General features: G+C 38.4%; 1 protein-coding gene across 2 annotated transcripts in view; it reads right to left on the bottom strand.

The window, feature by feature from the left end:
• The window catches only part of Zcchc7 (zinc finger CCHC-type containing 7), a 175,451-nt gene that overhangs the window by 39,050 nt on the left and 120,729 nt on the right, over positions 1 to 15,672 (bottom strand). For both annotated transcript variants that reach the window (XM_051157465.1, XM_051157456.1), the window contains exon 3: positions 952 to 995. In XM_051157465.1, the coding sequence (XP_051013422.1) occupies positions 952 to 995 (44 nt within the window). The remainder of the gene's footprint in view (positions 1 to 951; positions 996 to 15,672) is intronic.

The raw sequence follows: 15,672 nt of genomic DNA, 5'->3' as shown, positions 1-15,672 counted from the left end.
ATAACTACCAAATATATCCTTCTTTTGAAAAGCACAGGGCTGCCTCTATTGCTATAAACTTAATTACAATTTCTAAGAGTATGAGATACTATTCCTCCACCACAGTGCTTGTACATTCTGTTTCCTAGTGACCCAATTCTAGCTGTCTCTTATTCTAATCAAATTCTACTATCTATGGTAGAACATGAGCAAAGCACAACATAAGAAATACCTAAAGAGGAATATGCAAATCCCAACCATGCGCTTATCTTGTTTGGCAGAATTCCATCTTTAAAGCCAGACATGGTAGCTCATGCCTATATGCCCAACACTTGGGAGGCCGGGGCAGGAGGATCGCGAGTTCGAGGCCAGCCTAGGCTATGTAGGAGACCCTGTCTCAAAAAAAGAAGAACATATACAGACATAAATAAATAAAATAAATTCCATTTTTGAACAAGCTTCATTTTTACCTGTTATTTTCTTGAACTGATGGCAAGTTAACTTCAATCTAGTGATATCTTAAAACTTGACTGTCAAGTTGAAAACAACTTATTTATTTATTATTTTTAAGTATTTGCCACAATAAGGCTAATAATTGACACAAGCACCTGCCACATTCTAAATATAGACTGACCATTTCCTTACACTGAAGAAGCAGTTATTTCCGGTGCTGACCTTAGTAGTGCTAGGCCACGGGGCCTACAGGAATCGTCAAAGGAGAGAAGAAACAGAAACGGAGGGCATTAAGTGATTACAGCTGCCCATCAGCTGACAACAATCAAAGCTGATTACATTTCTGAAAAGTTAAATCATATACATATTAAAACCAAACTTTCTCTCTTCTAAGCTACGGCACCGTGTCTTAAAAACACTTTTACCTTTCCAAAAATTACTGCAGTAAAAATAAATGGAAATACATTAATCAAAGGACAATATTAATTACTATTCAGAATTTGTAAAAATTGATTTTACCTCGATGTCTTTGTCACTGATGAACCAGTTTATATCATCTTCTCCTAGAAAACAAAACAAATGTTACTCACTTTTAGTGCCTTAAGCCACATACAGATAGACAGTGTTCTTTAACTTGTTAGTACTCAAACTGGACCTGAAAAGTATAATTGAGAAATGCTAAATATCTTAAGTTCTTATGCAAGTTAAAAACATTAAATTTCAGACTTTTTATTTATTTAAAATTATGTGTCTGTGCATATGTGTATGTGCCCATGGAGGCCAGAGAGGGTGTCAGATTCCCGTGGACCTGGAGTTACAGGCGGTTGTCAGCCTCTCCATGTGGGTCCTGGGAAGTGAACTCTGGCCCTCTGCAAGGGCAGCAAGGGCTCTTAAGTGCTGAGCTTTCTCTCCAGCCCTAAAATTTTTATTATTTTTGTAGTAATAGGGATTGAACTGAAGGCTTTGTGCATGCCACACAAAGCACTAATACAACTGGAGATAGGTGTGAACCTTTAAAATCAAGTTTGTGTGTGTGTGTGGCCTGCATGCACCTGCATATCTGTGGGGGATATCTCCATCTTATTCCTTAGAGACATTGAACCTGGAGCTTGCATTTTTTAACCAGGCTGGCATCAAACACTACCTCTGCTTACCACAATCCTGAGAGTACAGGTACGTGTGCTCCCACGCCCCACTTTATATATGGGTGCTTGGATTTGAACTCAGGTCTTAAAGCCAGTGCACCAAGTGCTCTCACTCACCTGAGCCATTTATTCAACAATTTACTTAAAAGCACTCGTATTAGTTGTGTGGCTGTCAACAAATAGTTAACCACTCACTCTGCGCCTCATATTTTGCCTGTGAAATGTGGATAAAAGCATTTAAAGTATTTGTCCTGCCTACCTAAAATCTTCTGTAAGAATCAAACAAGGTTTGTGAAAAGTGCTTTGTATATCAAGCTCTATACAAATACAAAATATAAGCAAAAGGGTCCAAACACCCAACAGCATATGTAGAAAGAAATGTATCTCACTTTCCATACCTGACCAAGCAGAGCTTTACTTGGAGATGTTGCAATGATCCCACCGCCCCCCCCCTTTTTTTCCTAGACCCCAGCCACTGGGACATTCCAAAACCTGTTTGCAACAAGCCTCAGAATTTTGTCTTTTGACCCTCTAGACATTTTTTTATGTGTGAAGTTGGAATATAAATTCTGCCCACTATCTCTACTCTTCAACAAGTTACTCAGTAGTGAGTCCTCATGAACAGATTTCACCTTGTCTTCTCTTACTCTGTCCAGTGGTGGGAAACTCACAAGATCTCATTCACTCTAAGTTGACAGAAGGAAAAGTCTTCATCTCAACATCAGCATTAACAAGGTCTACTAGTTTTTCTAGGTGACTTTCACTATAGCATCGGACACACTTAAAAACATTATACTTATTTGTACAAATGTCTATGTGCATGAGGTCAGAGGCCAATCTGAGGGAACAGGTTCTCTCTACCATCACATGGATTCCAGGGACCACACCTGAGCCAATTTGCGGGCGAGCACCTCCCCTGCTGTTACTCCATTTTGCTGGCCTCCACTATAACATTTAAAAACACTGGACCTTGAAAATGGGCTCACTTTGTAGGTTAGGAACTTTGTACTACACTTACAAAATCAAAAATAGTGACGTGAGTAAAACAAGAGGCCAAATATCCAGAAACTTCTGGGTGGGTGACGCATGCAGGAGGCAGAGGAAGTAGGAGTGCTGGAAGTTCAAGGCTGCTGGGCCTACACAGTGATTACACAGGCCATGAGTGCGCTTACGCTAGCCACAGACACATAGCAAAACCCTGCCTCAAACCAAAAACAAACCCCCAAACCCCAAATATCCATAAACCACAAAGTATTAATCTAAAAATACAACTGTAAAGCTGGAGGACTAACAATATTTTTCTGTGTCAGCTATTTTCTTTTCTTTGCATTGCTCTTTTACAAACCTGCAAACACCTCCTATTCCTTTGGTCCCTTGCTGGACAAGAAGGAAGGGACCTATGACTAATGCAGAAGCTAAGGAGGTGTCAACAAAGGACTAAAAGCCAAGTTATGATTTCCTCCTCTGTCCAACCTTACTACTTTCACCTATCTCAAAAACACAAATCAAGCCTGACTCGCTTCTCTGAAAAGAATTTTGAAGAGACATGAAGTAATCTACATTTTTTCAGGCCTACCAGGGGTAAGTGTCTAGAAACATATTTTAAAATAAAATACCTGCACTAAGAAAATCATGAGGCTGCTTTACAAAAAGGCCAAGCCACAGGAAAGCAGAGGTGCTGTGCTGCTGCTGATTTTCTTTGTGGAGTTTGGAGGCTGCACACATGTACTGAGTGAAGATATTTTAAATAGCAGTGGCTGTATTCCTTCATCTCACCATATTATTATTATTCTTTCATGTAAAAGATGCAGGTAAGTAACATGTGGGCTGTGATTTTAAGAGCTTCCCTGTATATCTCAGTGACAGTAATCATTAAAATTTGATGATCCCTTGTAATCACTTTAATTACAAAACTCATTTAATTTTTTTTCCTTTTTTCAGATGTGTCTGCATGCACGCTTATGCAGAGGCTGGCGGCTGACATCTTGTGCGTTTTTTTTTTTTCAATAGCTCTCTATGTTCCTTTTTTGAGACTGTTTCTCAGTGAACTGAGGGTTCACCAGTTTGGCTACAGTAGCTCACCATGGCGACGCTGGGATCTGCCTGTCTTCCCCTCTCGTGCTGGGGTTACAGGTTTGCGCTGCACCCAGGTTCTTTGCATGGATGCTAAGTCCTAATGTTTGTGCAGCAAGCACTCTGCCGACTAAACCATTCCCAACTCCACCAAACTCGTTTAATTTTGTCTGTAAGTGGTGCAATGCAGGCTGGGCACAGCGGGGTACGCCATTAATCCCAACACCTGGGAAGCAGAAGCAGGAAGATGTTTGTTTCAGGCCAAGGCTACACTGTGAGCCTGTCTCAACCAAACAAAAACTAACAAAAAATAAAATGCAGGAGTACATGAACACACCCTTGACTTTCTCTTCAAGACTGTTTTGGCTAGTCTAGGCCCTTTGATTGTGGGTATAAATTTTAGAGTAAACATGTCACTTTCTGTAAATGTCTTCTGGGATTTTGATTAGTATTGTGTCGAATCCACAGAGCAGATTATTATAATAACAAATCTCCATATAAATGAATATACCTCTCAATTGACTTTGGCTTAAGTTTTCATGGAATGGCTTTCCAAGTTTTGATTATATGTTTATAAAATGTGACTGACTTTTATACACTCATACTGTATTACATTGTGTAAATCTGTTGCAGTTACTTAGTTTTTGAAGCTTGTGTTGTATGCTTCTGCCAATTTTCAATATACACGTTCAATACACCTGTAAACATAGTTTTACTTCCTCCTTTCTTAACATTTTCTTCATTTGCACACACACATGCATACACCTTATGGGGAGGTCAGAGGGCAGCTGGTAACAGTGGATCCTCTCCCTCCATTATGTGGCCCGGGATGTGACTCAGCTTGTGGGCTGGGCTTGGCAGCGAGTGCCTCTCTGGAACACCCTGCTTGTCCTTGCTCTCTCACTGCTGATTTACATGTTTCTATTTCTCTCTCTTATGTCACTGCTTCTTAGAGGATCTCCTACAGAATGATGTTAGATGTAGGTGGTGACAACAAATCTTTGCCCAGTTCCCAATCTTAGGAAATAAAATACATTTTCTTTTACAATTGAGAGTACTGTTTTTTTCTGAAAATTTAAGTTAAAGAAACTTTTTTCTAGTCCCAGTTTGCTGAGTTTTCAATATGAACAGGTGAATTTTACTGAATGCTATTTTTGCAACAAGTTGAGATGTCCATGATTTTTACTATTTTCTTTTCCTGAATGGCCACATTAATTTAGTTTCAAATGTCAAGCTGCTCCTTTATTTAGGAATTAACTGAATTGATATATATGTAGTACCTCTAAAAATAAATACTATATATAAGTAAGAATTTCATAATTGTATTCATGAAGAAATGTAGCCTGGCTGTGGACTGATCCCCAGAGGCTCTTGTTTTAAGCACAGTAAAACCCAGCTAATGGCACTATTCTGGGAGTCTATATGACTTTTAGGGGGACAGGGACAAGTGGGTCACTGTGGGTGGGCCTCTGAAGGTCACAGTTGGGTCTCAGTTCAGGCCTGCCCTCTCTCTTGTCTTAGGTCACATGAAGAGCCTGCTCTGCCACCACTGCATTGTGAGGGACTGAAATACGAAAACCATGAGCCAAAATAAATATTTATTTGTCTAAGTTGTTTCTATTAGATACAAAAGTAGCTATAATACAGGGTATTTATTGGTTTAGAGTTTCCGTACAGCATCTTCGCATGGGTTTGATAGTGGTTAAGACTGGACTCACAAGAACTGAGGAGAAATGTGTCCTTCCTTAAATGTGTGATAGGCTTTCTTTGTAGGTCAGGAATTTTACTTGTAGGAAAGTCTTTAGAAACGAATTCTATAACTTTCGTAGACATGGATCGCTCCATATTTCTTTTTCTTCCTGAACCAATTTTAGTAATTTGTGACTTTTAAATAATTTCCCCTTTTCCCCTTTGATTTATTTAATTTGTACTTTAGTCCATGCAACAAAAACTCTTATCTACACATTGTTTAACAGTCTCATTGGCTTCTTTTTATGGTAACGTTTACTAAATTTGTTCTTCAACAGTTTGTACATGTACGTAGTACCTTCAGATCACTGCCCTCCACGCCCTTCATCTCCTGTCCTTCCTGACAAGTCTCCTGTCATGAGTCCATTGCCCACATTTGTATCTTTTTTAATTTGTGACTGAGTTTAAGAAGGACCACGTGTGTGTGACCAGGGACCACTGGAGCCTGGCAGCCTAGATGCACTAGGCCCCAGGTGGCCCTAGATCTCATCAGGTTGACAACCGAGATTAATTACCACAGTTGGCTTCCAACCTGTGATTCTCCTGTCTCAGCCTCCCAGTGATGGGGTCACAGGCATGTACCATGATACTGAGTAACTAAGTTTTTTAAAAAGAAAAAAAGCCTGTCAGGCAGTGGTGGTACATGACTACTTTAATCCCAGCACTTGGGGGCGGATCTCTGTGAGGGCAGCCAGGGCTATACAGAGAAACACTGGCTCATGCCCCACTCAAAAAAAAAAAAAAAAAAAAAAAAAAAAAAAAAAAAAAAAAAAGACAAAATAGGCCATTTAGAAAAAAGTATTAGCCGGGCATGGTGGTACACACGCCTTTAACCCCAGCACTCGGGAGGCAGAGGCAGGTGGATCGCTGTGAGTTCGAGGCCAGCCTGGTCTACAAAGTGAGTCTAGGACAGCCAAGGCTACACAGAGAAACCCTGTCTCGAAAAACCAAAAAGAAGAGTACTGATTTCTACCAACAAGTAATTAATTTATGACAACATCTCTCAGTCTTCCCTATGTGAACTAGCTTGTAAAACTAAGTTTGTAAATCCCTCCATAACTATAAATTCATATACAGAGTGAGCTAACAAGGAATGGGGAAAAGAATGCCAATGATTAGCATAAACCTGCAATCCTCAAGGAATAAAAATCTGAAATTTTCCCAATATTTATTTTCATTTGCATTATAAGGCCAAATTTGACTGATCTGAAACAGCATTTTTTTTTTTTCATCACTGAAACTATAGTGAAATTGTTAAGGAAACAAAAAGAAACCAGGGGATAAAGGTCAAGTGCATGCCTATTAGGTAACATGAGGTTAGATTCTTGCCATTATAAAAGTAGCAGCTTACGGGTGGTCACCACTCTCCCTTTCAGTGCTCCTGTACGTCTCATCTTCCCCACCCCTGTACCTGCTCACTAGCCACCCTGACTTCCAGCACTGCTCCCCTCAAGTTCAAATCTCACTTCTATACCACAGTTCTGAGTATCTCTATGTCTAAAGTCCTCAAAGTCAATGCGAACAGAGAAATATTCAATCCATTTCTTGCTCTTCTTTGGTAACTCACTTTTCTGGCTCTTGTCTTCCTTTGTGGTTTCTTCCCCTCACCAGTATCTGTCTGCTCTTGTGTTTGCTTTCTTTCTCCAGTGTATGCCAGCATACCCATAATGGAAATTAGCAAACCTGTCCTTCTAAGCAAGGTTATTCCTTTAGTTCCTTACTCTGTCCAAATCTCTATGGGAAATTTGAAATGGAAATGGCACTTCACAGGTAACTCATATTCATAACACTGCAAGTTCTTCCTTCCTCACTCTTGAGCTCAGGGGCAGAGTGCTCGCCAAACACAGGCCTGGGATTAATCCTCTCCAAACCAAGGAACAACCAGACACACAAAACAAAAGGCTCCCTAGCTGTCCTTTTCCCCCTGATATCATCCACCTTGACAACTCGTGCCAGTGTGTTTTCCAAGCCAGAAACCCTCAAATCTTCATTGTTACTTAGCTTAGAGTACTCACCAGATCCAATAAATTGTTTATCCCATATAGCCTTAATGCTATTACTTTAGCTCTGGGCCACTTAATTTCTGACATAGATTATAGAATAACCAACTCACTTCATTATCACAAATTCCATCCCATTCTACTGTTATTGGAATAAAACAGAAACGTGAACACATTCTATCTGGATGGTCCCTTGCTGCCCATAGGACAAATACTGAATGACACAATATTGGCCATGATTTCGTCTTTATTTTTTGGCCCCACTGTTTTAGCTACACCCAGTAATTTCTCCAGTGTCCTACTACACCCTGCAGGTGTGCCTTCAGGTGTATCCTCCAGAGCCTCTGAAGACACACCCGCTCCTTCTCATTTACTTGGCCCCTGTTACTTCTTCAAACCTAGAGAGGATCAACCACAGCCCTGTAACACTCAGGACTTGAACTGCGGCATTTCTCTTTGTAGCTTCCTAACACCAAAGCACGACTGTCTAGTTATCAGGGTGTACTGATACCTCCTGAATAAATCAATTAAAGGGGCTGGTGAGATGACTCGGGGTTGAGATTACTTACTCCTCTCGGCACCCACACCAGGTAGTTCACAATGCCTGTAACTCTAGCTCCTGGGGATCTGATAGCCTCTTGGACTCCTGTGGCCCCTCCATTCACAATGGGCACACACTTATACATGTAACTAAAGTAAAAATAAATCTTGAAAAATCAACCAATAAGTAAACTAAGTAACATTTCTATCTCCATTGTTTTCCCTTTAGTAAAGTCTTTTTTCCCCTCAATGATAGTGCAAAATCACATTACCTGCATCTTTTAGGCTACTAGGCACTTAAAGCCCTGAGTTAAGGGTTATAATAATAATTTATTCCTTCTTATGTCAAATCTCTCTGTGGACTGAGACTATAATTTGTTTTATCCATGTATACACTGATCACAGTATCTTGCATAGTTAAAATTAGAAAAAGAAATCACATTTAGAGCCAAGCGTGGTAGCGCACGCCTTTAATCCCAGCACTCGGGAAGTAGAGGCAGGCGGACCGCTGTGAGTTCGAGGCCAGCCTAATCTACAAAGTGAGTTCAGGACAGCCAAGGCTACACAGAGAAACCGTCTTGAAAAATCAAGGGGGTGGGGGGAGAAGAAGAAAAGAAAAGAAAAAAAAAAAAAAAAAAAAAAAAAGAATAGAATTTTTAGAGTAAAAACCTTAAGAACTAAAAAGAATCTTAAAAAAAAAATCACCATTACTGAATAACAACACTGATAGGCCCAGGATACACATAAAATGTAAGATAATCACACGTTTATAGATAGTTGTGCCTGTACTTAAAAAGTAGATTAAAGACCACAAAGACAAAGCTGTCATGTACTTGTCATATCCTTTCCTGAACCTAGCTCTACCAAACCAAATCCCCTCTGGGAATCTTCTCACTTTTAATACATGGCGGAAACAGCCGCAAGTGAACTTGTGATTCCCAACTTTCAGCAGCAGCATCTGTTACTTCAACGGAAACTTCTGAGAAACACTCAATGCCACATTAAAACCCCTGAGGGTTCAGCCATTTTATTGACTTGCATTCTCAAACTGTTTTCTCTTGCCTTTTTCCTCATATTTATAGTTTTTCATTTTAATATCAGGCAGAAAATCAATTTAATCATAATTTTGTGCTTAAATAAAACAAATTATAACACAAGATTTTTTTTCCCCAAGACAGGGTTTCTCTGTATAGCCCTGGCTGTCCTGGACTCACTTTGTAGACCAGGCTGGCCTTTAACTCACATCAATCCACCTGCCTCTGCCTCCCAAATGCTGGGATTAAAGGCGTGCGCCACCATGCCCGGCTTAACACAAGAATTTTAAGAAAGAAAATGTTCATCTTATTTTCAATCATATTAAATTTACCAGAAACAGCTCATATTTAAAATTATATGTAAAAGATAAATGAGGATTTGACTTTTCTTTTTTTAGATATAGAGGAAGAAGAAGAAAGAGGAAATAAGTGCAGGTGCTTTGCTCGGGGCTACACAGAGCTCTTACAACGTTTTTCAGTCATATAAATGTCCATTGCCAGAGGGAAAGGACATTGCACAGTTATCAAATATCCTCCAATCCCTAAACCTCAAGATTTCATTAGTGAGCTATCAGGTTAAGAGATTCTTACTTAGAAATTCAAGCTGGGCATGGTGACTCAGGCCTGTAATCTTAGCACTTGGGAGGTAGAGGCAGGAAGATCATGAGTTCAAAGTCATCCTCAACTATGTAGAAGTTTGAAACCAACAGGGGTTATTTGAGACCCTGCCTAAACAAACAAACAAACCAACAAACAAACAAAATTAATTCTAAGTAACAAAAATAGAGTGAACAAAATGACAAACAGATAACAATACATTGGGATACTGAAGTCCTTTTCTTCTTTTAAAGATATCATAAAATATTTCTCCTACTAGCAAAATTAGATAAATACCTGATTTCTATTTTCATACCCCTGCTGGCCCCCTCAAAGTATCAGTAAAAACACAAGCACAAATAACCCAGAGGCCACTTTTGAAAAGGCTTTGAAGCTGTACAAAATGTGTTAGTCCTCTTCTGGCATGGGGGCTAGCAATCTGAAAGCTGTGTTGGGTTGTTCTATTTTTTAAAATAGAAAACTGTCTCCTTCTCATTCCTTTTTCTTCAGTGTCTGGTTCTGTGCTCATCCTCTCCTTGGCAGAACAAGTCACCACCCTGATAATTTGTTTCTATTATCACTGTTGGGGTCAGATTTGCTTTGAATCTCTCTCTAGGTGTTAGAGCAAATATGCGTAGATTGATATATATGATTTCTTTTTGTTGTGTTGGGGAAATAGAACCCAGTGTCTTAAGCATGGCGATACAAGTCATTATAAGCATAACAAATCCAAAGTGAAGCATCTTTACAACTTTACTTTAAAAGGGTTCAAGTACCTTGGGTCTTAAGTATATTTCTTTCCTTGTGTGTCTGTAGGGCAGTTAAATGTTTTGTCTTCCTTATATTCTTCAAAAGTTACTCATTCCCTAAGATTGAAGGCTGTTTCTATTGGTATTCCTTCTATCTCATTTACATACAAAGTAGATTTTTCTCTAAATGATTTCAATTTTTTAAATCAAAGTAATGCACGCATTTTATAAAAAAATCCTAACAATAATACTAAAAACAAAACAACAGCAATGAACCTGATACTATACTGACTCTTCAACTAAAGAATTATCTAAAAAAAATTTTTTTTGAGACAGGGTTTCTCTGTGTAGCTCTATCTGTCCTCGAACTTGCTCTGTAGACCAGGCTGGCCTTGAAATCAGAACTCAGAGATCCGCCTGCCTCTGCCTCCTGAGTGCTGGGATTAAAGGTGCGCCACCGCCTGGCTATCTCAGTTCTTACCATTCATTTACGGGTGATCTTAATGAGAGGCGGGATGGGATGATGAAACAAAAACTTGACTCAACTGGAAAAAGAACTGAATGAGAGAATTCATGAACAGAAAGATAGGCAGCTGTGTGAGGAGTATGATCACCAGCTCTAAATATTAGTACTTTATCAAGCTTAAACCTTGCATCTTCTACTGTGGCACCAAGTGATCCAGTCTGTGGGGAAATTCAGATACTACTGGAAAAACCAGCTACAGTCAGTGGCTCACATTTCAATTTAACTCCAGGAGGAATATGTCTGATTAAGTTGTTCTTAAACTTCAAACACAATTATTTGTTAATGTGCCTATAATAACTATTACTTACAGAAGCTGAGATTGCCAGAAAACAAAAGGTATGAGGATAAAATTATTTAAAACCGTGTTCAAAGGAGAACTTAAATTTTTTATAGTACCATACAACACCTCAAAGAAACTATGCACTAGACCTAAAGAACACATCTTTTCAATCCCACTAACTGACTCTCCCCAGGTATAAAGTCAAGATTGAGACAGGACACAGCATGTAAAACCCCAAGATGCTGACGTTCACCTCTACAAGGTCATCTCATTTTCAAGCACTGTTCAAGTATTAATGTGAATACAGCTCTACTTTTACTGAGGATTATATTTGATACAGTAGGACCTGTATGTGAGGAGCAATGCCAGTTTTCTACTGAGACAACCCTGACTGAGGCAGTATGAGAACAACGCCTCACATGTGCAGCTGTGGTCCTCAGGCTGAGTCTGCATGGGGCAGAGGCAGGCTCCATCTTCCTCCCTTACAGCTCTAATCATTTGCTTAGTGTCCAGTATACAGCAGGGGTTCTACAAACACTACTTAATAAATTCTGAAGAACCAAGTGACTCTTAAAAAGTCATTTTTATTAAAGTTTTTATTTTTACACATTTTCTTTATTAATTTTGTATGTGTTCGGGAATACACATGTGGGTACAGGTCAGAGGACAACTTACAGGAGCTGGGTCTCTCCTTCTCTGTGGGTCCTGGGGACATGCCAGCAGATGCTTTTACTTGCTGAGCCATGTAGCTGGCCCTATATTGATCTTTACAGATCATTATTGGTATCAGGGTATTGGTTACTCTTGTACTTATACGAATACCACTGACAACAGTGTGGTCACTTTGTAACTTGCTAAAATATCAGAGTAAATACAATTTTGATTTTGAATAGCACTCAAAAAGAATACAGTGGCCCTTTACGGAGTACATGGAATAGTTAGAGAAATCTATTACTCACCAGCCTTTCCTTATTGTGTCGCTGCCTACTGGCCGGAAGACCAAGATGTAAAAGACCAAGTACAAAAAGAGAAAAGAAAAAGTAGGAAAACAAAGTAAGAGAAACTATTTTAAATATCTCAGAATCAAAGATGGGCAAGACTACCATGCAAGGAAGCACTAGGAATGAATTGAGACTCAGGCTCTTTAGAATACATTAAATGACTGCATGCTAAATATTTTCTCTCTCAAGATTTCAACTTCCAATTTGTGAGCATAAAATCTAGCTACAAATCTAAGACGAATCCCTTCAAACCGACGATCTCAAAGTCCCCAGACAAAAGCCAATCACCCCAGAGCCAGATCATTTTCTCTACTAATTTCATCATCTTTCAAAATCTCTATAGGTTCTCATTCACACTACAGAGAGTACATAGAAGAAAATTTTATAACGGAACTTTCATATTACAAAGGAAAAAATTTAAATTCTATTTTAATTTTGTACATAGGTATACATGTGAAATATTTGTCATATATTCAGTTCATGCCCCCCGGGGAATACACACTAACGTCCACTTCAGAAAAGACAATGTCTATTTATAAATCCATGTGCTATGCACTATTGAGGCCTACTAGGCAGGTTTAAAACTGTTTTTTTCAACAATGCTCACAAGTCCTGAGGTTAAATACACATGAATTAAGGATGTTTAATCCAACTTAAGATACCATCTTTTCATATTTAAAGCAGTTTCCATTAAACAGGAAACATACAAAATACATGAGCTATCCCTGAAAATAAAGCTTTTGTAGGCTAATATAAACACTAACAAAATCACTTAAGACTCATAGGGTGTTTACTTTCATTTCTTATATGTATACTTATATATTGTTTAAAACAGGCTATTTAATGGAGCAGAAAGCTGTACAAATGAAAAATCTCCCTACCTGTCATACATTTAGAAATATTTAACAAAAAAACCATGCTAAGCTATAACTAGGGCTAAGTACATGAAATATAACAGTACAGTTTTTTTTTTGTGTGTGTATAAATACAACACTAGTATGCATATACACAGAGAAACAAACAGTTAAACAGCTTCTACCTGTTTTCTGTACTCCCTTTCAGATATTGTCCCCTAGAGCTTTGGCCTCTGTTGCTGTCTAACTTGAATTCACAAAACTCAATGGCTCATGGTTTTCAAAGCTTAGGGCAACGTTAGCAGAACAAAGTCGCTTTCTCTCTCTCTCTCTCCTCTTCTTTTTGGTGGGTACAAGTATGGGGACCACAGGAACAGTTAAATTCATGGCATGGCTGGTCTACCACACAGTCGGGGGAATTCTTTAAATAGAGCCTGTCACTCTCTTGGCCCATCAATGGGATTTCCTCCTCGAACTGCTGATTCGTTCAGGTACACAAGAGAGGAAATTTCAGTTAACCTTTGTTTCACCCCAGGGAAAAATCTGTCTGAAAGTATAAAATGAATAGATTAAAAAAAAAAAATAAGCTGCTCAGCCCCACGGCTGCTCTCTTAGTGCTCACTGCAGCTTAAGTTAAACAGCAAAAAGGGATGGAGGAGTGTTGCATTCCCAGTGGAAATGCACAATACAGGGCATCCAGTAGGTCAGATTTTATTTTGATGACTAAACCAAACCAACTGTCCTTTCTGTTAAATAAACCTGAAATCCTCCTTTTGACAATCTTATGAGTCAGATTTTTCTTCTGTCACTGAATCACTAAACTGCTGTAATCTGAGTGTCTCTAACCAAACTGCATTTTCAATCTTCTCTTTAAAAAATTATACTCTTAGGAATATTTGCAAACAAAACTTGTTTAATTTAAGCAGTAACAGGGTGCCAGATGAGAGAAAGAATCAACTCAATGAGAATCCCGCTGAACTCTCCTCCATTATGCTTTTCAGGAGGAGGGACACACTGAGAACCATTTACACAGGAGGAGTTTTTGGAGAGGCTGGAGGTGGCTCTGCAGATGTGGGAAATCACGGGGTGAAGGGTGAACACAGAGAACATATAAGTTAAACTCTTTTCCCATGAGACTAAGATAATTTAGATTACATACCATTAAAAACATGAATATATATTTTGAGACATGATGGGTGAATACACATTGGATACCTACTTCTACCAAATTATTCCTGAGCCCAGTGAGGAAGAAAAGTTATTGTGTTGCCAATACCTTTTTATACATTTAACATAATTACAATATATTGACTGTAAACTATTGGAGCAACTCTCTAAATAAAAAACAAGATCAATTTTAACTCAATGACCAATGCCATTTTTCATAAAAATAAAAACAAAAAAGATTCAAGGCATTTTAGCTTATTTTTCTTACCAGTATATGAACATTTTCTATTTTTAATCAACACACTATACATCGATAGAATAACATGAAACTTTTATGTCCATCTACACTGTAAATGGTTGAATCAGAGTAATCACAGTTTCTTTACATTAGGAATCTCACCTCCTTCCCAGTTATTTGATATTGTACTTATGAGAGAAAACCCCACAAAATTTTCCATTCTGTGCTATGCTTATTTCACTTAACACAATGTCCTGAAATTCTACCCATGTTGCTGCAAATGACCAGATTTCAATCTTTGTGGCCAAATACTATTGTATAGTGCATGTAGGACATGTTTTCTTTATCTACCCATCTGTCAATGTACATCTTGGTTGGTTACTTTTGTCACTGTGAATAAACACTGCTAGAATAAACATTAGAATACAGGTACCAGTCTGACATACAGATTTTTTTTGGATATATATGTTTATGTGCATACATATAGCCTATATTACACCCAAGTAGTAAAACAGTCAGATTTCATGTTAGTTTTAAAAAATATGAATAAAAGAATTACAAAATTAACTACTATAATCATCTGTGATATACAGCTCATTGCCCTTCCCATCTGAGATTGTGTGTGAATGCAGACTTTTCTATTACCTCTCTTCCATGCCCAACTATGTAACCAAGAAAGACAGAGTAGAGTGTGGCTCTATGGAAGCTATATAAATTACAATTGGAGAAACTGCATCATTAAACAACACAGACTAATGTGCAGCCAGGACACACGAAAGCACACAGCACAGCAAGGCAGCATTATTTTATGGGTGAGACTGCACAGAAGGGAAAACATGGTGTCAGAGTTCACAACGGCACACACATAGTTATCTAAGGCAAACTGTTACATTTCCTTGGTTAAAATACAACCATATTTTAAAAGCATTCTTTTTTTTTAAAGGTACTGAGTTATGTATGGCTATTCAGCTTTTCTTCAAGATCTACATTGGATTTTCCTGCTTTAAGACCTCAAAAAAGTTATACTGAGTACTTACTGGTGATTCTCAATTTTTAATAGTTAAGTGTGATAAGTGAATTTACTATATTAAGAGAGTTTTATAGCATCTGTTCAGAAAAGATTATATACTATCTTCTCTCTTCAAGTTACACAAAACCATTTTTTTCAGTGCCTTTTCAACTGAGAAGAGTCCTATTCAGCATGCTTCTCCTTCTAAGGTCGTTTATACCAAGCAAGTTTTGCTTTCAGTTTTTTATTTTCTATTTATTTTATTTTTATTTTCTTCT

Source organism: Acomys russatus, chromosome 2 (genome assembly GCF_903995435.1).
Source record: "Acomys russatus chromosome 2, mAcoRus1.1, whole genome shotgun sequence".
NCBI lineage: Eukaryota > Metazoa > Chordata > Mammalia > Rodentia > Muridae > Acomys > Acomys russatus.
This window is presented reverse-complemented; position numbering and strand designations above follow the sequence as displayed.